At 38.6% G+C, this 23,118-nt stretch overlaps 2 protein-coding genes and 1 long non-coding RNA gene across 3 annotated transcripts in view; all 3 read left to right on the forward strand.

Annotated features, from left to right (window-relative positions):
* Positions 1-5,701, forward strand: part of chrnb2 (cholinergic receptor, nicotinic, beta 2) — a 28,512-nt gene extending 22,811 nt beyond the window's left edge. The window contains exon 6 of the mRNA XM_043260041.1: positions 2,901-5,701. Within this exon, the coding sequence (XP_043115976.1) occupies positions 2,901-3,053 (153 nt within the window). The 3' untranslated portion in view covers positions 3,054-5,701. The remainder of the gene's footprint in view (positions 1-2,900) is intronic.
* A 1,404-nt stretch (positions 5,702-7,105) lies between these two features.
* On the forward strand, positions 7,106-9,937 carry LOC122360833 (serine/threonine-protein kinase pim-3-like). Its single transcript, XM_043261689.1, has 8 exons — positions 7,106-7,234; positions 7,760-7,838; positions 8,021-8,086; positions 8,598-8,652; positions 8,887-9,206; positions 9,308-9,484; positions 9,597-9,685; positions 9,774-9,937. Exons 1-8 carry the CDS (start codon positions 7,106-7,108, stop codon positions 9,786-9,788), a joined length of 930 nt encoding a protein of 309 aa, XP_043117624.1. The 3' UTR covers positions 9,789-9,937.
* An 8,781-nt stretch (positions 9,938-18,718) lies between these two features.
* Positions 18,719-19,203, forward strand: LOC122360213. The gene is made up of 3 exons (XR_006252780.1): positions 18,719-18,820; positions 18,933-19,021; positions 19,110-19,203. It is a non-coding gene; the product is annotated as an uncharacterized LOC122360213 (long non-coding RNA).
* The last annotated feature ends 3,915 nt before the right edge of the window (positions 19,204-23,118 follow it).

Genomic DNA, 23,118 nt, shown 5'->3' on the forward strand with positions numbered 1-23,118 from the left:
CCCAGCAAAAGTAATTACCATGAATTTGTCAGGGGAAAATAGTATGAAGATGTTTTAATTATTTTATAATAAACAAATGTTTTGGGTCTGTATCACAAAGAAAAATTTCCTGACTCTCCTTATAGACGCACCTTTAGAGAGAAGTCATTGTTACATTAACATTTATTTTTTAAATTTCATTAAGTGGTCATTTTAAGCTTTCTATAGATATATTTATCATGTCTTTTTCGCTGTGTTTCAGGTTATTTTTGTGAAGCACTAATGTTCAGAATGAGAAAGCAGAAATCACATCATGTTTGTTTTTCTTTATTTCATAAAACCACAACCTCTTCACAGTTCCGAATAATGCATTACTCTTACTTTTTTCAGAAAAACTGACAGCGCGGGTTATTTTGTTACCACTTAAAAAAAAATGCAAGTGATTGCACTGGTGCCTCCAGTTGCATATACCATAATATTGCACATTTATTGTTATAACACACATTTAAACGTTTATATGCTTGGACTGTTTTAGCTGTATTTTATTATCTACAATTTTATGGGAAAAAAAATCCTCTAAACTTTTTTTTTCTAAATTACCTTAATAAAAAATTAAACAAAATATAATAATTTTGCCATTACACACAAAAATGTACAATTTTAATAGCTTAAACAGTAGTATAAGCCGTTTTGGTTGAGGGGGTTGGGGAAAGACAAGTTCTGGTTGGACCGATAATTCTGATAAACTGTTGGACACAGGCCAGGCTAGGTGCTAAATCTGAGGCCCATGCCGGGTTCTACCGCAGTGTATTTTTCACTGAGTGAGAACATTTGTGTGGCATGAGAGTGGCATGGCTTATCAGACATACAGTAACCAAGGAGGACGGGTGTTTGCGAAGGGTCAATTACATTAAAATGTTCTGGCGCACATAATATTTGTAATAATACCATAATAATTTTAATTTTGTAATAATTTTTTTTCCACAATTATTATTCCAAAATATTCTTAATGTTTTTATTTTTTTATTTGTTATTTTAGTTTAACAAAAATGTATTCTCTTTTTTATTTTATCTATTAAATAAGCCACTCTTAAGTGCCAAAGAGTTTTTTCTTTATCTTTTCACATTATTTTGATGATATTGTTTAGTTAGAACAGTCAGCAAAATGTTTTTATAACTCAGCAATATTTCCAAGTGAGCTTGAACAGTTGGTTTCTCCTTAAGAGCAGGAACATAGTCAACATGGGATAAAATTAACATCACTCAGTAATTCTGTCAATCATCTCGACCTGCACACAGTTTCATTCCCATGGTAACAAGGCGTCTCCATGCCAACTCCCTTGCAGCCTTTGCCGTGCTTACGGTTCAAGTCCCCTGTGTCTCACCTCATCAGAGCACTGTGGCGGAATGAAGTCTCTGTTCACATTAACCTTTTCCTTCACCCTCTTCTCTCTTCCCTTCTCTCACTCACTCCTACACATTCACATCCAATTTCCCATCTTATGTTTACCTCTCAATCTTTTTTTACCCCACCCCCACATTTTATGTGTGACTCATCTATGTCCTGTCTTCCTTTTGCATCTGACATCTTCATCTCTTTTTGACATTTTGACTTTTTAAAGGGATAGTTCACTCGAAAACGAATATTTTCTCTTTCAGTCGTTCTAAACCCATTTGCTGCTATCTTTTCACAAAAAAAGGAGGATTTTGCGGCTTTTTGCAATGTAATGAGTTCAAAGTGACCACGTCTGTCTAGTTACAAAAAGGACACTATTCTTTGCTGATTCATTTGTTGTTATTCATTCCTCTCTACTGAGGTTCTCAAATCAAATATGGCATCTGTGGCCCAGGTTTAACATTATGACGTATGGTCATTTATAGTCGACAGACACTAAACGTCATAAGGTCTGTCCAAACTACAGTATATTCTAGTCAAGTCCACTTACAGAGGAAGAGCTGCTGGACTGGCAAGTACAACAGTTTGTGTTGCCATTTATGGATGAGGTTATTAGTTGGGCAAAAATATTCAATATGTAATGGAATTCTGGGAAGATTTTAAGTATTGTTATAAATATTAAAAAGCCAACATTCAGTTTACACTTTACATTTTTTTTTACTGTTAATTAGGTTAAATTATGTTCCCATTCATTTCTTGTATTTTAAATTCCTAAGTTTAAGTTACCTGAGCATGAATTCATTAATTGGAATTTTTAATTTGAGTAATATGAACTAGAAAAGTGGCATATATATATATATATATATATATATATATATATATATATATATATATATATATATATATATATATATATATATATATATACATATATAGATATATTGTCTATTTATATATATTTATATATTAATTTAAGTTTAAAGTTTAGTAATTTTGTTGTGCTTATTTTTAATAAATTCAAATACCTTAGCCTGAACATATTTCTGTTAGTTGCCATCTAACTCATCCTATATCTATATTTAAGTTTTATTTAAATAAATGAAATCAATTTGTAACAGTTTTATAAAGGAATTGCATGTACATTTTTTACTTTACTTTTAACTGTATATTTAGGATCATACAAAGTTTACAATCATACAGCTTTGAAAAGTGTGTTCTGTGTCGGAATGTCTGGGGGTTTTTTTGTCCGTTTGATTCCACCCACTGCCAGTACAACCAATAGTATTTGACTAAGAGGGTTACCACTTTGCAGAAAACAGAACATAGCAGCCATGGAATTTAGGAAAATGAAGAGATCAAAATGTCAGAGATCTTTTCTACCCGACCTAAAAAGCCTTGGCATCCATCTAAAAAGCTTTATGACCAGTGGAATACTGAAACTGGGATAAACTCAGTGTTTGTGAGGCTCGTCGCTTGTTCTTCTTTCGATTCCTCAAACTCATCCGCTGTTCTTTTTGTCTTACAGGTGAGTGAGGACTGGAAGTACGTTGCCATGGTGATCGATCGCCTCTTTCTCTGGATCTTTGTGTTTGTGTGTGTCTTCGGCACAATTGGAATGTTCCTTCAGCCTCTGTTCCAAAACTACACAGCCAAAACTATCACCAACACACCCGGCTGACTAACCACCATCCACCGCCACACCAATGGACGCTACCCACCATCAGTTGCGACGGGAGGGCGAAGGGAGGAGGGGGGGTCTGCCGAAGGAGAGGGCAAATGTCACTCTGGACTAACATTAGGTTTATACGAACCTTTTTTGGAATATCACACAGAGTGGGGATTTAGTCCAGCATTCTCGTTCAGGCCTCTCATCCAGTCCACCTTCCCCTCCTTTTAGGTGAAAAACCACACAAGCCAATCGGAGAGAGAGGAGACACCTGTTTACTTTGCTCAGCAGCCAATCAGCACTCTTCTCTGCAAATAGAAAGCCATCCACCGCCCACAAGCTCCGAAAACGAGCAGTCTGCTTCCTCAAGAGTCACATGACTTCTGTTTGTTACCTGTACATGCAAGCTAGTCAGACAGGGATGAATTTAAACGTCAGTTTCTATCAGATTTTCATCTTGTTTTTTTAATTTCGTATGGACTAGAAGCCTGTCATGATCCATGCATTGCAACAACATTATCATTTCAAAGCAAACACACAAGCGTCTGGTCATTTAGAATGGGACATGATGCAGTATTGTATTATTACTGATATAATAAAGGTGTGAATTGTATAACTACAACACACAGCATAATGAGGGAGGATGCCTGGCGAGGTGCTGTATGAAACACAGTGGCAGTAACTGTTTAAAAAAGACTGAAGGTATGGTGGTAAAATCAGTTGAATTTGCCAAAAAGAGGACCCGCTGTGATATAGGACAGGGTTCCCAACCGTAAAAATCCTGTCCCGAGCCTTGTGATTTTTCAGGACAACACTGAACAGATGAGCTCTGAGCTGAATGAGTCCCTTTAGCCCCTAAATACTTTACAGAGGTCTTCAGTTGTTGGGCAGACTGGCTAATATATAGAGAGACAAATCCTCAGAACAAGTTCAAAATTAAGAGACTTAATGGCCAACCAGACAAGAAAAGTTGCCATGATGAAATTCTGAGCAGTACTGCCCTATTATTAAGCCTCCTATACCTGCTTGGATTTCTGCCTGTCTTTTGTTCTTCTCGTCTATCTCCCCTGTTCCCATCAGTCTTCTCACACCACATTACTGGCTCCTCAGAAACACATAATAGCTTCTCATGAAAATATAAACCAATGGTTATCTCTATTCTCATATTCAAAAACACATTCGGTCGATGACTCATTGACTTCCTGGATTTTATGTTATTATTTACTGGATACAAAAGTCAGTAAACCTGTGTTTGCAAATCAGCAGATCTCAGGATAATTTGAAAACTTGTCCTTCCCAGAGCCTGTAATTCTCTGTGCAAATTTGGATATGATTTATTTGAATACAGAATACAGTTCTTTCAGTTTCATCTGACTTAAATGTTTAAACTACCATTTAAAAGTTTGGGATCTGTACAATTTACTAAGGTTGCATTTATTTGATCCAAAATATAGTAATATGGTAAAATATAAGAATTTTATTCATGTTTTTTTTTTTTTTTTTTTGAAAATGATAATACATATTTCCAAGATTCTATGATGAATGTAGCTCTCAAAAGAACAGCATTTATTTGAAATATATATATTTTTTGCAACAATGTAGAAGCCTTTACTGTGACTTAATTAATTTAATGCATTCTCGCTAAATGTAAGTATTCATTTCCTACAAAAAAAATCTTACTGACCCCAAACCTTTGAACAGTAGTATATATTATATATAACCTAGTAATAATTCATAAAAGCAAAGTGAAGCAATATAATTGCCAGCTATTTCCTCTGCTAATTGAGTCACCATATCCTTCTTCCTATTTGCATATCATATTTGACCCTTATGAACTCGAGGGCCACTAGCTGGCAGTTAAGACTTTAAGTGTGGATTTCTCTATCAGTTTCATCCATACGGTTCATTAAGCATGGAATCTCCAAAACTCATCTTTCAGAAAGCAGATTATGCAAACATGTTCATCCATGGATTAAATTTTTGTCTCGACTATATTTCCTGAGCGCTTCAAATGACCTCACACTCTTGCTTTGCCTTTTCAGTCTTTCTTCTCCCCTCGTATATCCCTCACCAGCAGTGCTCTGCAAAAAAGCCCTATTACAAACCACAAAGCTGCACAGTACAGCTGCTCTATTATATGAACATATCTTGACCGTAAGCTTTTAAAAAAAACAACAGTGTTAGAGTGAAAGAAGGTATGCATTACTTTTGTCTTTGTATGGGCTCCAAGTGGCAGAAGTCTTCTGTGATTCACAATGTCTGTGTTTACCGCACGACATCAACGACGAGACATAAGTATTTGCCATACAGGGTCGTGCCTCTGTTCTTTAAAGCATTCTGTCCATGAGAGCAAGCAAATCGGCTTTCATAACCATAAGTGCTTAAGTCTCTCTAATTCATCAAAGGAAAAAAGGAATGAAGAGAAGAGACAAAGGGAGGAATGTATCTCCCTATACACATGTTATGCCATGTCACGATCAAGTCAACCTATTCAGTACTGCAATAATCCAGAAGTGTGACGCCACAATGATTCTGTGTCAAAATACCTGTGTGTCAGCCAATAAGAATGCACCGTCTTATTCACAGTTCTCACCTCACCTCCCTCCTTTGGCTGAACGATCACATTTATCCTGTCAAATAAAGATTAGAAATTCATCATCTCTTTGTGTTTGACAGTTCTTGGCCTATTTGCACAAATAACGCTTGCTATTTTGCTGTTAGAGAAAGTCAAACTCAATGTTTTGCACTGAACACAATGTCTTTTTCGCTTCTGTTTAAATCCTCAAACGAGATGGACTTGTTCACCAGACTCACATCCGTTGGCACTGCCACCTCCTGACAGCATAATAAATTCATGTCTTATTTCAAGTTGGCTGCGCATCCTCCTTTATGAAAGCTCTTCAAGCCAACTTTTCATGAGAGCAGCTTAGAGAAAGGAAATGCACATCCACATTTTATATTAATGTGACCTTCAGTTTATGCTACCAAAAACAAGACCTTGCATTTGTATGTTCCTACATCCCTGGTGACTGAAATAGTGAATGCTTCATGTAGAATGCAAGAAGATATCATTTTATTAAATAATAAATGAGTATTATCAAGCAGTCTTAAAATGAGTAAACGACTTTCTGCAAACACGAACAATCGAGTTGCCCTTCTGGACAAATACCTGAGACCTTTCCAGTTTAAGCGGAGCATTAATTCAATACTGCCCTCTAACGGTCAAGACTTTTGTCGGTGTTCATTTTTACACCATGTTGTGGCTCTCGTTTGTCTTTTCACGACATTATTTACATACAGTCAGTGTCTTGTTTTATATTCATTAGGGTCAGGGTTGATTTTGCCAGTTTCACTCAAAACGATGCGGGCGAAACATAAATTCAGTTGAATAAAATTAAGTGCAATAAGTAAAGGCCTATGAATATCACAAAAATAAAGAATAATGCTTGTGGGAGCTAAAAAAAAAATCTTTTCATACCCTCAGAAAACCAGTACATCCATCAGAGAAGAGAAGATGGATCCAAAAGTTTGCCTATCAAAGAACGAACGTGGTAAAACTATGTGGTAGACTAAATAACTCTTTATACTTGCATTTCTCACTCGTGAATGCTTATTTTTTTAATCTGTCAAAAAACTCGTCCTTTCGCTCGCGGAATACAGCCAATCCCTATCAAATATCATTAGACATCCGGCTACGTTCACTGTCACTTTCTATCGGGGATTGACGACCGAATTTACTTACAGCCAGGTGTGAGTCCCGAAATGTTCCGTTCACACAGCATTTCATCCTCTCGAATGCAGTCTGGAAGAACCAGAGATAATGTAATAATGTAAATAAAATCAAAGATTGCGACGTCCATCAAACTAAAATCTTATTGCTTTCGGACCCAACGAGTCTAAAGTTCGTCGAATCAAAACGTAAATTTTGAATTCTCCGACAAGCAGTAGAGATTGAGTCATTTGAGTCGCGCGCAGAAAACAAAATGTTCCCGGAGCGGCTCCGGTGGAGAAAGAACCGACTGCATCCAAAACCTTTAGACGACACAAAATTACTGAAACCAGACATGGAAAAAGGCGGTACACCCAAGTCTGTTCTCGGAATGTATTATTATGTGACAGAGATGTCCAGTCCTGTTCCGTTCAAACTGCGCGTGTTTTTCGAGAATGCGGTTCTGAGTCCTTCAAATACACAGGTGTGCGAAGGTGGCTGTCTGGCCCAACCGTAGTAATTCTGCTGCTGTGTGAGCCTTGAGTTCTGACCACGAATATTAAACCACTATACAGACCACTCGTTGTATTTTTTTAAACATGTTTTTTTTTTTTTTTTTTTTTTTTTTTTTTTTTTAAATCTCAGCTGTTCCGTCAGGCTGTTATGACGTCACGTTTAGAACGTCTCGACTAGGCTTGGAACTTTCTCATTTTGTGGGTTTAAGTTTCGGAGTGTAGGTTGATAGTGATTGCTTTCTGACTTTTATTGAGATACAAGTATTGTTATAATGACATTACTTTCACGAATCAAAAAATTGATTCAGAAAAAGTGTGTACAAGAACCATGTGTTCTTGTCAAACACACTTCTTACAACACGGCGGAGAACCATTCTCCTCATCGGCTTGATGAGGCGCCTGTTGTTGCTGGTGGCATTGATGGTGGAAAGGAGGCAGAAAGAGAGGAGAAAAAGAGTTTCTGGAGGTGGTTAGCTCTCCGTTTTCCTCATCAGAGAGCCTCTAAATACGATCTGGCTAAAGCTGAAAAGAAGTACCAGGCAGAAGCTGGATCATATCAGACGATTACAGATGGTACAATCACATCAGCGTGTCATGTTTTGAATTTAGGCTGACTTTTTCATTTCTAGAACTTCTGTTCTTCTTGTTCTTCTTCCTTTTTTTTTTTTTAAACGACAAATGGCTTTCCCAAAACAAGAACCATTCTAATTTGAATATATGGTATCTTACTGATTTATTCGATTTGATTCACATAGCTCCAGCTTCCAAAGTCCACCCTGTTGCTGCTAAGAAACAGCTGGAGCAGGATGCCCCTGGCAAAGGTAAAATTATAAATCAATGAGAATTTCAAAATGTTATTATGAATTCTAAATACTGTAAATGATGATCAATAAGTTGTGTTTTTACATGAACTCCCCCCCAAAAAATTCAGTTTTGTTTAGTTTTTTTTACACAAGACTCAACTAATTTCTAAAGTTAATGGAACATAAAGTTAATTGTACTTATTATTATTTTATTATTATATACAGTGTATATATTTATATATATATATTTACAGTGAAATAAAATATTTATGAAATTGTATTTGATACTAACTGCATATATTTTTTTTTTTTTATAAGGCCACATCCGCGACCATTACAAGATTGGCGAAAAACTGGGTCAAGGCGGTTTTGGCTTCGTCTATAAAGGACTCGGCGCGAGATGGACTTAAGGTTTCGATTGATTTTACTTACTTAACTTTGCACACCTCTTCAGAATTAATGGCTAGACCGATAAGACCTCTGTGCACATGCTTATTTTTATCTCTTTTTGTTCTGTTTTGTTGATCAGGTGGCAGTAAAATTTTCTGTGAAGTCACCAAAGATGTCTTATATCAGAGTGGTGAGTATAAGCTGCGCTTTCTTTATTACTGCTTCTCAGTCACTGTTTTCAGTTTAACATCTTTTAATAGTATTAATCACAGACTATAAATACGTTTTCGGCAGGCAAACTGTTCTGATTTGTGAACCAAGTCATTGTTTGGGAAACCATCTCCATCTAAGCATATTTCCTTTCCTCCAGCCTGGTCATCCCGAAGCCATCCCGATGGAGATAGCTCTGACTCTCACGGCCAATAAAGCCCCAGACCTCCCGAGATCATAAAACTTCTGGACTGGGAGGACAACGAAGACCACTATACCATGGTCATGGAGCGGCCCATGCCCTGCGTGGATTTAAAGACTTTTGTTAAGCTCCACGGAGAGCGTCTCGATGAGGTCACCGCCAAAAAGATCATGTGGCAGGTCATCGAAGCCGCTAACAGCTGTATCAAGCGTGGAGTCTTTCACCGGGACATAAAATTGGAAAACCTCCTGGTAAACCCAGACAACATGGAGGTGAAATTAATTGACTTTGGTTGTAGTGCGCAAATGCAGAGATATGGCTATAAAGTCTTCAGTGGTATGTATGGCTTTGTTCATTATCTCACAGAATTACATCCTGTATAAATGAGTCAACATGATGTGTAAATGTATTGAAGGAATGAAATCTCTTTCCTCCAGGCACAAAACTGTACTGTCCACCAGAGGTCACCGTGAAAGGCAGATACCATGCGAAGCCTACAACAGTGTGGTCGCTAGGAATCCTCCTGTTCTTGATGGCCTGTGGGTATTATCCCACAGAATACGACCTCCATCTGATCAGTAAGAGGAGCTGGACCAGACCTGGCCTGTCACAAGGTAAGATCTTCATCAAAGAAGAACGAAACCACTCAAAAAGACCGGTAGCTTGAAAGAGAGCAGGTGTAAAGAATAAGCTAATAAATCAAACGTGTCTCGTCTTTTTGGACAGAATGCTGCCAGATCATAGCTTCGTGTTTGCAGTCTGATCCAAAGCGGAGGATCAATCTGGAGAAGATGCTTCTCCATGATTGGTTTAAGGTACTAAGTCTAAGATTAATTAATTGTTTGGTTGTTTGCCAAATTAAATTTGTAATGTCTTTAGGCTGTTAATGCTGATTTTTTAAAGCAGGTCGTGGAGTAATACATGAAGAACTGTCACAACAGCTGTCACATATGTGGCTTTCCTGTCCCTCCATCCACGCCTTGGCGCCTCGACTTGGACCAGCAATACTTTACAATAATATTTAAAGATACTTAGTTAAAGATATACTACTATTCTTATTCAATACTTAAGATAGTTCAGTGTAGAAGTTACATAAGATAAATGTAGATATAAGATAAGATATAAGTGTATAAGATAGATAAGTGTATTAGAGAAGTTCTGTCTGTGTATAAGATATGTGTACATGTTTATGAATATATTTAATAAAATTATTGAATTCATAATAAAAAAATACTAAAGTCTATAATTGAGTATTTGAGGTCACTGAGTCATATCAGAGAATGTGTTGAGTAGATGGACATCTGCATACCTTCTATGGGTCCTACAGTTATGGAGTTTGTATCTTCCCCACTCCTTAGAGTTTCAGAAAAATCCAAAATAAAAAAATTTGTTTACATAACATATGTAATTATTATGTATCGATAAATATACACATGCAGAATGTATTTAGAGAATATTTTATTTTTAATTATACTTGTATTTACTTCTATATTTATATTTATATAATTAATACTATTAACAAATATATTTAATACATATAAATTACATATTTTTCTAAATATATACATGAAAGTGTGTGTATTTGTATTTATATATACATAACAAATATACACAGCACACACATGTAAGCAATATTTTGGATACTAAACTTTTGACAGCAGTAAAGCAATTCAACAAATCCGAAATTTAAAACACAGCTTCAAAATTCATGAAACTAAACACGTTTCTTCCAAATGACTTCTTCTTTATATGGACATGGTTTCAATACTGCCCTCTAACGCTCAAGACTTTTGTCGGTGTTCATTTTTACACCATGTTGTGGCTCTCATTTGTCTTTTCACGACATTATTTACATACAGTCAGTGTCTTGTTTTATATTCATTAGGGTCAGGGTTGATTTTGCCAGTTTCACTCAAAATGGTGCGAAACATAATTTCAGTTGAATAAAATTAAGTGCAATAAGTAAAGGTCTATGAATATGGCTCTGACAATATCACAAAAATAAAGGATAATGCTTGTGGGAGCTATAAAAAAAATATTTTCATACCCTCAGAAAACCAGTACAACCATCAGAGAAGAGAAGATGGATCCAAAAGTTTGCCTATCAAAGAACGAACGTGGTAAAACTATGTGGTAGACTAAATAACTCTTTATACTTGCATTTCTCACTCGTGAATGCTTATTTTTTTAATCTGTCAAAAACTCGTCCTTTCGCTCATGAATACAGCCAACCCCTATCAAATATCATTAGACATCCGGCTACGTTCACTGTCACTTTCTATCGGGGATTGACGACCGAATTTACTTACAGCCAGGTGTGAGTCCCGAAATGTTCCGTTCACACAGCATTTCATCCTCTCGAATGCAGTCTGGAAGAACCAGAGACCGAACGAGCCAGTAATAATGTAACGCTTTGCTTGTGCGTTTGTGAGTGTTTTCGGGGCTTTATCTAAATGTTTACATAAATAAAACCATCGAATACGGACAAGCTCTTTTTCTCCACTTTATTTTTCTATTCACCGCTCACCGCTCTTTTCCCCCCGTCAGAACAAAAGTCCTTATAACAACAGGCAATTTAACATGAGGAGGGAGGGTATTTCTAACACAAAATAAAATCGTTTTTTTTTTCTTACACTACTTCCCCTTTCCGAAAAGAAACGTCCTCGTTACTCGAAGAACACAACAAAATCACACATTAGTAAGAACGTAATTTCAAGCACAAAAAAAATTTCAGGTAGGAAAAAACCACAATCCCAAAGTTTCAACAAAAGCAAACTTTAGCAAAATGCATATAACAATAACATATTTTTTTCATTAGCCCATTGTGTTTACTACCATACCCTCAGAACCATATACTCAGGAATGTAATAGCAAATGGGAAGAAAGACAAAGGTATAAATAAAGACATTATAATTCCCTATATCTTATTGGCGGATTCACAGAACGTCCTGACCTTGTTGTCATTCACTCTACTGGTTTTCTGTCTAAATATTGTCTGCAACCGTATTGAATGCAGAACGCAATCGACTGAGTATAGGATGTGCATATTCATTTGGGGTTCCTAGAGTAGCTCTTTTCAGAAATGCCTCAGTTCGCTTGTAGTTTCTTTTAGCACTGAATACGGAGGTCTCTTATTACTTGATACCCATTCAGCAACAACACTTAGGACAGGGTCAGCTGTCTTAGCCTGCTGTATATCTTCATTTCCCATACCCAAGCATGTAATGCTGGAATCGATAGAGAGAGCAGAATTTGAAGGTTCAGCCCCAGAACATGTATCAGAAGCAGCAGGCTGCGCAGAAGTAACATGCGGTTCAGTGATCTCAGCTTGTGTTGAAATGGACACTAAATGGACAGTCTTGTTCGAAGAGGTAGTAGAAGTCTCCCTACTCTCCTTGTTAGGTCTGCGAGACATGGCATCTGCGTTGGCATGTTTATGGCCATGCCGGTACTCAATAGTCCAGTCATAGAGTTGAATCTCTAGAGCCCACCTTGCTCTGCGACCTGTTGGATCGCCATCCAGAACCATTCTCCTAAGACTGAGCAAGGGTTTATGGTCTGTGATGATCCGAAAAGAGTGGCCCATGAGGTACTGGCGGAAATGGCGAATGGACCAAACGATAGCCCACAACTCCCTGTCATAGGTGGACCATCGTTTCAAGACATGACTACCATATGCGATGACCCTTTCTTTGCTGTCAGCCTTTAGCTGAGATAAAACACATCCAATGGCTGTATTGGAAGCATCTGTAAAAGTAAAAACTCTTTTGAAAAGTCTGGATAAGAAAGAACTGGAGCATGTGTAAGTGCATGTCGCAGGGAATTGAATGCGTCCTGTTCTGTCTCAGTCCAAACAAACAACTTCCCTTTCTGAGTTAGCGCGTGCAGTGGCTCTGAAATTTGAGCAAAGCAGTGAATGAAACGTCTGTAATAGGAACATAAACCTAAGAAGGCTCCAACTTCCGTAGGACTTTCTGACGTAGGCCAATCCTTGACTTTCTCAATATCCTTCCCATCTGGTTGAAGACCATGAATGATACAACATGGCCCAGAAATGTCACTTGTGGTTGAGCAAAAGAACATTTAGTTGGTTTTAGCTTCAGGTTTGCTGCTCTCAGGCGCTGGAAAACCTCTCTCAAGTGCTGCCTGTGCTCACTGAAATTCTTGCTATAGACCAGTGGTTCCCAACCTTTTTAACTCACAGCCCACACAACCAAACACATATGTTTCCATGGCCCACTGCAAAAAAATCAAAAAAAAAATTTAAATGTATGCAGCAAAAATATGTTACATAGCCTAAATCGTGGGTTGTTTTTAAACCAATCAACGACCTGGAATAGTGAGCGCATAGTAACAGTTTATTATTATTTTTGTTATTTAATTAATTATGATATTTAATTATTACTACACATTTTTACGTACATTAGCAATATTATTATTTCTATTGATAATAGCTGGCGGCCCCCCTGCAATACCGTTGCGGCCCACTGGGGGCACGGCCTGGTTGAAAACCACTGCTATAGACAATGATATCGTCTAAATATACAAGACATGTTTTCCAGGACAGGCCCCGCAGCACTACTTGCATCAAGTGTTGAAAAGTGGGCGGCGCATTGACAAGGCCCATCGGCATCACTGTAAACTGATACAATAAACGACCCGTGGTGAAAGCCGTTTTTGGTTTATCTGCGTCATGAAGTTGCACTTGCCAATATCCAGATGAAAGATCCATAGTTCTGAATATAGATGAACCTCTTAGTGCATCCAAAGTGTCATCTGTTCTAGGCAATGGATGGGCATCTTTAATGGGGACAGAATTAAGGCCCCTATAATCTACACAAAAACGCCAGGAGCCATCTTTCTTTTGCACCGTAACTATAGGCGCAGCCCAAGGGCTATGACTGGCTTCCACAATGCCTTTTGCCACCATGTCATCCACATGTGTCTGAATCTCCTCCTGAATCTGAGGGGAAGTGCGATAAGCATGTTTCTGTATGGGATTTGCATTGTCAGAATTGATTTTGTGCAGGACTATGTTTGTTCTACCAAAGTCTGTAGGGCTTTCACTAAAGACGTCATAAAACTCATGTAACAGTGAATGCAATTTGTTCACCTGAGAATCAGAGAGATCCGCACTTTGAGCTTTGCATTGAGGTGACTCCTGTGTAGATGGGGCAGACACATTACACACAACATCAAGAGTGCTCAAGAACATCATTTGAGTTGACTGGAGTGAACTCCCCCAATTGCATACCTGGTTGCAGTACAAAAGGGCTGTTAGTTGGATTCATGAGTCGCACTACAGTTTGACCACTTTTAGCAAATGTAAGGGTGCGTGCAACTGCAATACCATCTAACTTAAATATATATGGCTCAAACAACCCACAGTATCCATCTGCTAAACCTGCATTAACAGCAGATGGGACAAGTTGTGCTGTACAGTGCATCTCACAATTGGCTGGAATGGTAGTTGTCACAGTAATCTGAGCTGTACAGTGTACAGGTTGAGATTTGCTTAACAGCGGCAAAGTTTGGTCATAAAGGCAACGTGTACATTTACTCACATTCAAGACTGCTTGGTGTTTCGAAGAAAATCCCAACCAAGTATTATACCCTGATTCACATTTCTGATGGCGTGCGTCATGTGTTGTAATGTCAGTGTACCTAATCTGAGGTTAACAGTCACCAGTTCCCAGACTAAATCTAAATTCTGACCAGTTACAGATTTTGACAGAATGAAAGTACTCTTCAGTGGTCTTTTACGCAATGAAGGACGTACGGGTAGTTTCGTTAATAAATGAAATACTAGACCCAGTGTCTATCATGATGTGCATGTCGGTACCTTCAACAATACCACTGATGTGTGCTGTACTAGTGTCCGTCATGCCTGCAACAGGAGAGCATCCATTCTCTGCATGTCTGGCATCTGTGGTTGTCAGCTGTTCTGTGTCATATGGTGCTGGTGGTGAAATAGCTGATGTGTGTCCCACCGCATCAGCTAAAGGAAGTTTCCCTGACGATAGCTGCGAAGATCTGGGTAGACATCAGACAAACCACTCTGTTGATCCAGGCTGTGCTGCTGAGGTCTGTAATGATGGTCTTGGTAGTTTTCAAAGGTGACACGTCTGTGATGAGGGCTTGGACTGCGTCGATGTAATGACGAGTTGCTAGAAGCCATGGTGTCCTGCCGTCGTCCCCGTTGGTAATCCACGTAGTGGTCAGTGGCAGTTGCAGTGGAGTATCTTGGAGAATAGCAATCCTCAAACCTGTCTCTGCGCTGTGGTGTGAAGTCCCCTCTGTCATTACGCTGGTATGTGTCATGCTGTTTTCCGTACCTGGTCTCTGCGGGTCAGCGGGATGCTTGCTAGATAAACAACCGTATGGTGCACTCCATTCCGTGGCATATCTTGTTGGACTATGACGACTTGGCGATGGGGCTTGATGAGATCGGCCATGTTGATCATGCAGCTGAAGTTTTAGTGCTGAGACATCCTTACTTAGATCTTTGACTGTGTTTGTAAGGCCAACAACAGCTTGCTTCAATAAGAGAGTGTCAGTGTCAGAAATAACATTCACTGTCTGTGCCCTTGAATCCTCTCTGATCGTAAATGAAACTGGCTGTACCAATTTGGCTGCTTTACATGCCCGTTCAGCTTGGGTGGCAACTTGGAAGGCGTCTTTGAACGTTTTCACCCCCCTCTCGTGACATTTAATCTGGAGTTCTTGATCTAAACCTGACAGAAATCGTGACAGTCTCATGTATTCAGATGCGTTTTGTTCAAAATCAGGAAAAGCTTCTTTGACCAGTCTACATATGTCTGCTGCATACACTTCCATTGGTTCATTAGGTAATTTAAGACCTGAATTTGGAAATGTTTCAAATGATACAATAAGGTCCTTCTGGCCAAACGCCTCTTGCGGTTCTTTTTTCGCTGCTTTGAATGAGTGCTCAATTTCAGATGGAAAATTGTCCCAAACAATGAACAGTTCAAGTGGTAGTCTAGTAGGTAACTCTGCTGCTAACACTGCATCCAAATCAACGCCGCTATCTTTATAGCGAGCCTCTTGAATCACCTCATAACGACGAGCCCACAGCTGAAATGACTCGAAATGCCGTCGTTGCGAAATGGCGGCGGTAATGGGATGTCTTTCGGGGTATTTTGTGCGCGGCCGCGAGGTATGAGCACTGTTCTCCTGCAGCACTTGAGCTTCCTCATCTGACATCTCTTACGTTATTAACGGCACACCAAACTTCACGGAATCCCGCTGGTATCACGTAGATGCAGACACTGCGCTCGTGCAAGGCGCCGGCGAAAACAAAATAAAGTGTATATGTATATATATGTAAAAATATCGAATATCCGTCAAAACACCGCTGCCACCAGTGTAACGCTTTGCTTGTGCGTTTGTGGGTGTTTTGGGGGCTTTATCTAATTGTTTATATAAATAAAACTATCGAATACGGACGAGCTCTTTTTCTCCACTTTACTTTTCTAATCACCGCTCAGCGGTCTTCCCCCCCCGTCAGAATAAAAGTCCTTATAACAACAGACAATTTAAGTAGGAGGGCTAACACAAAATAAAATAGTTTTTTTTCCATCCCGTAAATTACTGAAACCACACATGGAAACACGCGGTACACCCAAGTCTGTGACAGAGATGTCCAGTCCTGTTCCGTTCACACTGCGCGTGTTTTTCGAGAATGCGGTTCTGAGTCCTTCAAATACACAGGTGTGCGAAGGTGGCTGTCTGGCCCAACCGTAGTAATTCTGCTGCTGTGTGAGCCTTGAGTTCTGATCACGAATATTAAACCACTATACAGACCACTCGTTGTATTTTTTTTTTTTTTTTTTTTTTTTTAAATCTCAGCTGTTCCGTCAGGCTGTTATGACGTCACGTTTAGAACGTCTCGACTAGGCTTGGAACTTTCTCATTTTGTGGGTTTAAGTTTCGGAGTGTAGGTTGATAGTGATTGCTTTCTGACTTTTATTGAGATACAAGTATTGTTATAATGACATTACTTTCACGAATCAAAAAATTGATTCAGAAAAAGTGTGTACAAGAACCATGTGTTCTTGTCAAACACACTTCTTACAACACGGCGGAGAACCATTCTCCTCATCGGCTTGATGAGGCGCCTGTTGTTGCTGGTGGCATTGATGGTGGAAAGGAGGCAGAAAGAGAGGAGAAAAAGAGTTTCTGGAGGTGGTTAGCTCTCCGTTTTCCTCATCAGAGAGCCTCTAAATACGATCTGGCTAAAGCTGAAAAGAAGTACCAGGCAGAAGCTGGATCATATCAGACGATTACAGATGGTACAATCACATCAGCGTGTCATGTTTTGAATTTAGGCTGACTTTTTCATTTCTAGAACTTCTGTTCTTCTTCCTTTTTTTTTTAAACGACAAATGGCTTTCCCAAAACAAGAACCATTCTAATTTGAATATATGGTATCTTACTGATTTATTCGATTTGATTCACATAGCTCCAGCTTCCAAAGTCCACCCTGTTGCTGCTAAGAAACAGCTGGAGCAGGATGCCCCTGGCAAAGGTAAGAATTATAAATCAATGAGAATTTCAAAATGTTATTATGAATTCTAAATACTGTAAATGATGATCAATAAGTTGTGTTTTTACATGAACTCCCCCCCAAAAAATTCAGTTTTGTTTAGTTTTTTTTACACAAGACTCAACTAATTTCTAAAGTTAATGGAACATAAAGTTAATTGTACTTATTATTATTTTATTATTATATACAGTGTATATATTTATATATATATATTTACAGTGAAATAAAATATTTATGAAATTGTATTTGATACTAACTGCATATATTTTTTTTTTTATAAGGCCACATCCGCGACCATTACAAGATTGGCGAAAAACTGGGTCAAGGCGGATTTGGCTTCGTCTATAAAGGACTCGGCGCGAGGATGGACTTAAGGTTTCGATTGATTTTACTTACTTAACTTTGCACACCTCTTCAGAATTAATGGCTAGACCGATAAGACCTCTGTGCACATGCTTATTTTTTATCTCTTTTTTGTTCTGTTTTGTTGATCAGGTGGCAGTAAAATTTTCTGTGAAGTCACCAAAGATGTCTTATATCAGAGTGGTGAGTATAAGCTGCGCTTTCTTTATTACTGCTTCTCAGTCACTGTTTTCAGTTTAACATCTTTTAATAGTATTAATCACAGACTATAAATACGTTTTCGGCAGGCAAACTGTTCTGATTTGTGAACCAAGTCATTGTTTGGGAAACCATCTCCATCTAAGCATATTTCCTTTCCTCCAGCCTGGTCATCCCGAAGCCATCCCGATGGAGATAGCTCTGACTCTCACGGCCAATAAAAGCCCCAGACCTCCCGAGATCATAAAACTTCTGGACTGGGAGGACAACGAAGACCACTATACCATGGTCATGGAGCGGCCCATGCCCTGCGTGGATTTAAAGACTTTTGTTAAGCTCCACGGAGAGCGTCTCGATGAGGTCACCGCCAAAAAGATCATGTGGCAGGTCATCGAAGCCGCTAACAGCTGTATCAAGCGTGGAGTCTTTCACCGGGACATAAAATTGGAAAACCTCCTGGTAAACCCAGACAACATGGAGGTGAAATTAATTGACTTTGGTTGTGGTGCGCAAATGCAGAGATATGGCTATAAAGTCTTCAGTGGTATGTATGGCTTTGTTCATTATCTCACAGAATTACATCCTGTATAAATGAGTCAACATGATGTGTAAATGTATTGAAGGAATGAAATCTCTTTCCTCCAGGCACAAAACTGTACTGTCCACCAGAGGTCACCGTGAAAGGCAGATACCATGCAGAAGCCTACAACAGTGTGGTCGCTAGGAATCCTCCTGTTCTTGATGGCCTGTGGGTATTATCCCACAGAATACGACCTCCATCTGATCAGTAAGAGGAGCTGGACCAGACCTGGCCTGTCACAAGGTAAGATCTTCATCAAAGAAGAACGAAACCACTCAAAAAGACCGGTAGCTTGAAAGAGAGCAGGTGTAAAGAATAAGCTAATAAATCAAGCGTGTCTCGTCTTTTTGGACAGAATGCTGCCAGATCATAGCTTCGTGTTTGCAGTCTGATCCAAAGCGGAGGATCAATCTGGAGAAGATGCTTCTCCATGATTGGTTTAAGGTACTAAGTCTAAGATTAATTAATTGTTTGGTTGTTTGCCAAATTAAATTTGTAATGTCTTTAGGCTGTTAATGCTGATTTTTTAAAGCAGGTCGTGGAGTAATACATGAAGAACTGTCACAACAGCTGTCACATATGTGGCTTTCCTGTCCCTCCATCCACGCCTTGGCGCCTCGACTTGGACCAGCAATACTTTACAATAATATTTAAAGATACTTAGTTAAAGATATACTACTATTCTTATTCAATACTTAAGATAGTTCAGTGTAGAAGTTACATAAGATAAATGTAGATATAAGATAAGATATAAGTGTATAAGATAGATAAGTGTATTAGAGAGTTCTGTCTGTGTATAAGATATGTGTACATGTTTATGAATATATTTAATAAAATTATTGAATTCATAATAAAAAAAATACTAAAGTCTATAATTGAGTATTTGAGGTCACTGAGTCATATCAGAGAATGTGTTGAGTAGATGGACATCTGCATACCTTCTATGGGTCCTACAGTTATGGAGTTTGTATCTTCCCCACTCCTTAGAGTTTCAGAAAAATCCAAAATAAAAAAATTTGTTTACATAACATATGTAATTATTATGTATCGATAAATATACACATGCAGAATGTATTTAGAGAATATTTTATTTTTAATTATACTTGTATTTACTTCTATATTTATATTTATATAATTAATACTATTAACAAATATATTTAATACATATAAATTACATATTTTTCTAAATATATACATGAAAGTGTGTGTATTTGTATTTATATATACATAACAAATATACACAGCACACACATGTAAGCAATATTTTGGATACTAAACTTTTGACAGCAGTAAAGCAATTCAACAAATCCGAAATTTAAAACACAGCTTCAAAATTCATGAAACTAAACACGTTTCTTCCAAATGACTTCTTCTTTATATGGACATGGTTTCAATACTGCCCTCTAACGCTCAAGACTTTTGTCGGTGTTCATTTTTACACCATGTTGTGGCTCTCATTTGTCTTTTCACGACATTATTTACATACAGTCAGTGTCTTGTTTTATATTCATTAGGGTCAGGGTTGATTTTGCCAGTTTCACTCAAAATGGTGCGAAACATAATTTCAGTTGAATAAAATTAAGTGCAATAAGTAAAGGTCTATGAATATGGCTCTGACAATATCACAAAAATAAAGGATAATGCTTGTGGGAGCTATAAAAAAAATATTTTCATACCCTCAGAAAACCAGTACAACCATCAGAGAAGAGAAGATGGATCCAAAAGTTTGCCTATCAAAGAACGACGTGGTAAAACTATGTGGTAGACTAAATAACTCTTTAAATACTTGCATTTCTCACTCGTGAATGCTTATTTTTAATCTGTCAAAAAACTCGTCCTTTCGCTCGCGAAATACAGCCAACCCCTATCAAATATCATTAGACATCCGGCTCGTTCACTGTCACTTTCTATCGGGGATTGACGACCGAATTTACTTACAGCCAGGTGTGAGTCCCGAAATGTTCCGTTCACACAGCATTTCATCCTCTCGAATGCAGTCTGGAAGAACCAGAGACCGAGCGAGCCAGTAATAATGTAACGCTTTGCTTGTGCGTTTGTGAGTGTTTTCGGGCTTTATCTAAATGTTTACATAAATAAAACCATCGAATCACGGACAAGCTCTTTTTCTCCACTTTATTTTTCTATTCACCGCTCACCGCTCTTTTCCCCCCGTCAGAACAAAAGTCCTTATAACAACAGGCAATTTAACATGAGGAGGGAGGTATTTCTAACACAAAATAAAATCGTTTTTTTCTTACACTACTTCCCCTTTCCGAAAAAGAAACGTCCTCGTTACTCGAAGAACACAACAAAATCACACATTAGTAAGAACGTAATTTCAAGCACAAAAAAAATTTCAGGTAGGAAAAAACCACAATCCCAAAGTTTCAACAAAAGCAAACTTTAGCAAAATGCATATAACAATAACATATTTTTTTCATTAGCCCATTGTGTTTACTACCATACCCTCAGAACCATATACTCAGGAATGTAATAGCAAATGGGAAGAAAGACAAAGGTATAAATAAAGACATTATAATTCCCTATATCTTATTGGCGGATTCACAGAACGTCCTGACCTTGTTGTCATTCACTCTACTGGTTTTCTGTCTAAATATTGTCTGCAACCGTATTGAATGCAGAACGCAATCGGCTGAGTATAGGATGTGCATATTCATTTGGGGTTCCTAGAGTAGCTCTTTTCAGAAATGCCTCAGTTCGCTTGTAGTTTCTTTTAGCACTGAATACGGAGGTCTCTTATTACTTGATACCCATTCAGCAACAACACTTAGGACAGGGTCAGCTGTCTTAGCCTGCTGTATATCTTCATTTCCCATACCCAAGCATGTAATGCTGGAATCGGTAGAGAGAGCAGAATTTGAAGGTTCAGCCCCAGAACATGTATCAGAAGCAGCAGGCTGCGCAGAAGTAGCATGCGGTTCAGTGATCTCAGCTTGTGTTGAAATGGACACTAAATGGACAGTCTTGTTCGAAGAGGTAGTAGAAGTTGGCATGTTTATGGCCATGCCGGTACTCAATAGTCCAGTCATAGAGTTGAATCTCTAGAGCCCACCTTGCTCTGCGACCTGTTGGATCGCCATCCAGAACCATTCTCCTAAGACTGAGCAAGGGTTTATGGTCTGTGATGATCCGAAAAGAGTGGCCCATGAGGTACTGACGGAAATGGCGAATGGACCAAACGATAGCCCACAACTCCCTGTCATAGGTGGACCATCGTTTCAAGACATGACTACCATATGCGATGACCCTTTCTTTGCTGTCAGCCTTTAGCTGAGATAAAACACATCCAATGGCTGTATTGGAAGCATCTGTAAAAAGTAAAAACTCTTTTGAAAAGTCTGGATAAGAAAGAACTGGAGCATGTGTAAGTGCATGTCGCAGGGAATTGAATGCGTCCTGTTCTGTCTCAGTCCAAACAAACAACTTCCCTTTCTGAGTTAGCGCGTGCAGTGGCTCTGAAATTTGAGCAAAGCAGTGAATGAAACGTCTGTAATAGGAACATAAACCTAAGAAGGCTCCAACTTCCGTAGGACTTTCTGACGTAGGCCAATCCTTGACTTTCTCAATATCCTTCCCATCTGGTTGAAGACCATAGATGATACAACATGGCCCAGAAATGTCACTTGTGGTTGAGCAAAAGAACATTTAGTTGGTTTTAGCTTCAGGTTTGCTGCTCTCAGACGCTGGAAAACCTCTCTCAAGTGCTGCCTGTGCTCACTGAAATTCTTGCTATAGACCAGTGGTTCCCAACCTTTTTTAACTCACAGCCCACACAACCAAACACATATGTTTCCGCGGCCCACTGCAAAAAAAAAAAAAAAAAAAAAATTTAAATGTATGCAGCAAAAATATGTTACATAGCCTAAATCGGCGGGTTGTTTTTAAACCAATCAACGACCTGGAATAGTGAGCGCATAGTAACAGTTTATTATTATTTTTTGTTATTTAATTAATTATGATATTTAATTATTACTACACATTTTTACGTACATTAGCAATATTATTATTTCTATTGATAATAGCTGGCGGCCCCCCTGCAATACCGTTGCGGCCCACTGGGGGGCCGCGGCCCACAGGTTGAAAACCACTGCTATAGACAATGATATCGTCTAAATATACAAGACATGTTTTCCAGGACAGGCCCTGCAGCACTACTTGCATCAAGTGTTGAAAAGTGGGCGGCGCATTGACAAGGCCCATCGGCATCACTGTAAACTGATACAATAAACGACCCGTGGTGAAAGCCGTTTTTGGTTTATCTGCGTCATGAAGTTGCACTTGCCAATATCCAGATGAAAGATCCATAGTTCTGAATATAGATGAACCTCTTAGTGCATCCAAAGTGTCATCTGTTCTAGGCAATGGATGGGCATCTTTAATGGGGACAGAATTAAGGCCCCTATAATCTACACAAAAACGCCAGGAGCCATCTTTCTTTTGCACCGTAACTATAGGCGCAGCCCAAGGGCTATGACTGGCTTCCACAATGCCTTTTGCCACCATGTCATCCACATGTGTCT

The sequence above is a fragment of the Puntigrus tetrazona genome, chromosome 16, assembly GCF_018831695.1.
Source record: "Puntigrus tetrazona isolate hp1 chromosome 16, ASM1883169v1, whole genome shotgun sequence".
NCBI lineage: Eukaryota > Metazoa > Chordata > Actinopteri > Cypriniformes > Cyprinidae > Puntigrus > Puntigrus tetrazona.

What these genes read in the sequence shown, in the direction of transcription:
- LOC122360833 (XM_043261689.1), top strand. Translation starts at nt 7,106, where the DNA reads ATGGAAAAAGGCGGTACACCCAAGTCTGTTCTCGGAATGTATTATTAT. An exon ending in GTCTTATATCAGAGTGGTGA is followed by an intron (nt 8,653 to 8,886) that starts GTATAAGCTGCG and finishes CGGCCAATAAAG; the next exon opens with CCCCAGACCTCCCGAGATCA. An exon ending in CAGACCTGGCCTGTCACAAG is followed by an intron (nt 9,485 to 9,596) that starts GTAAGATCTTCA and finishes CTTTTTGGACAG; the next exon opens with AATGCTGCCAGATCATAGCT.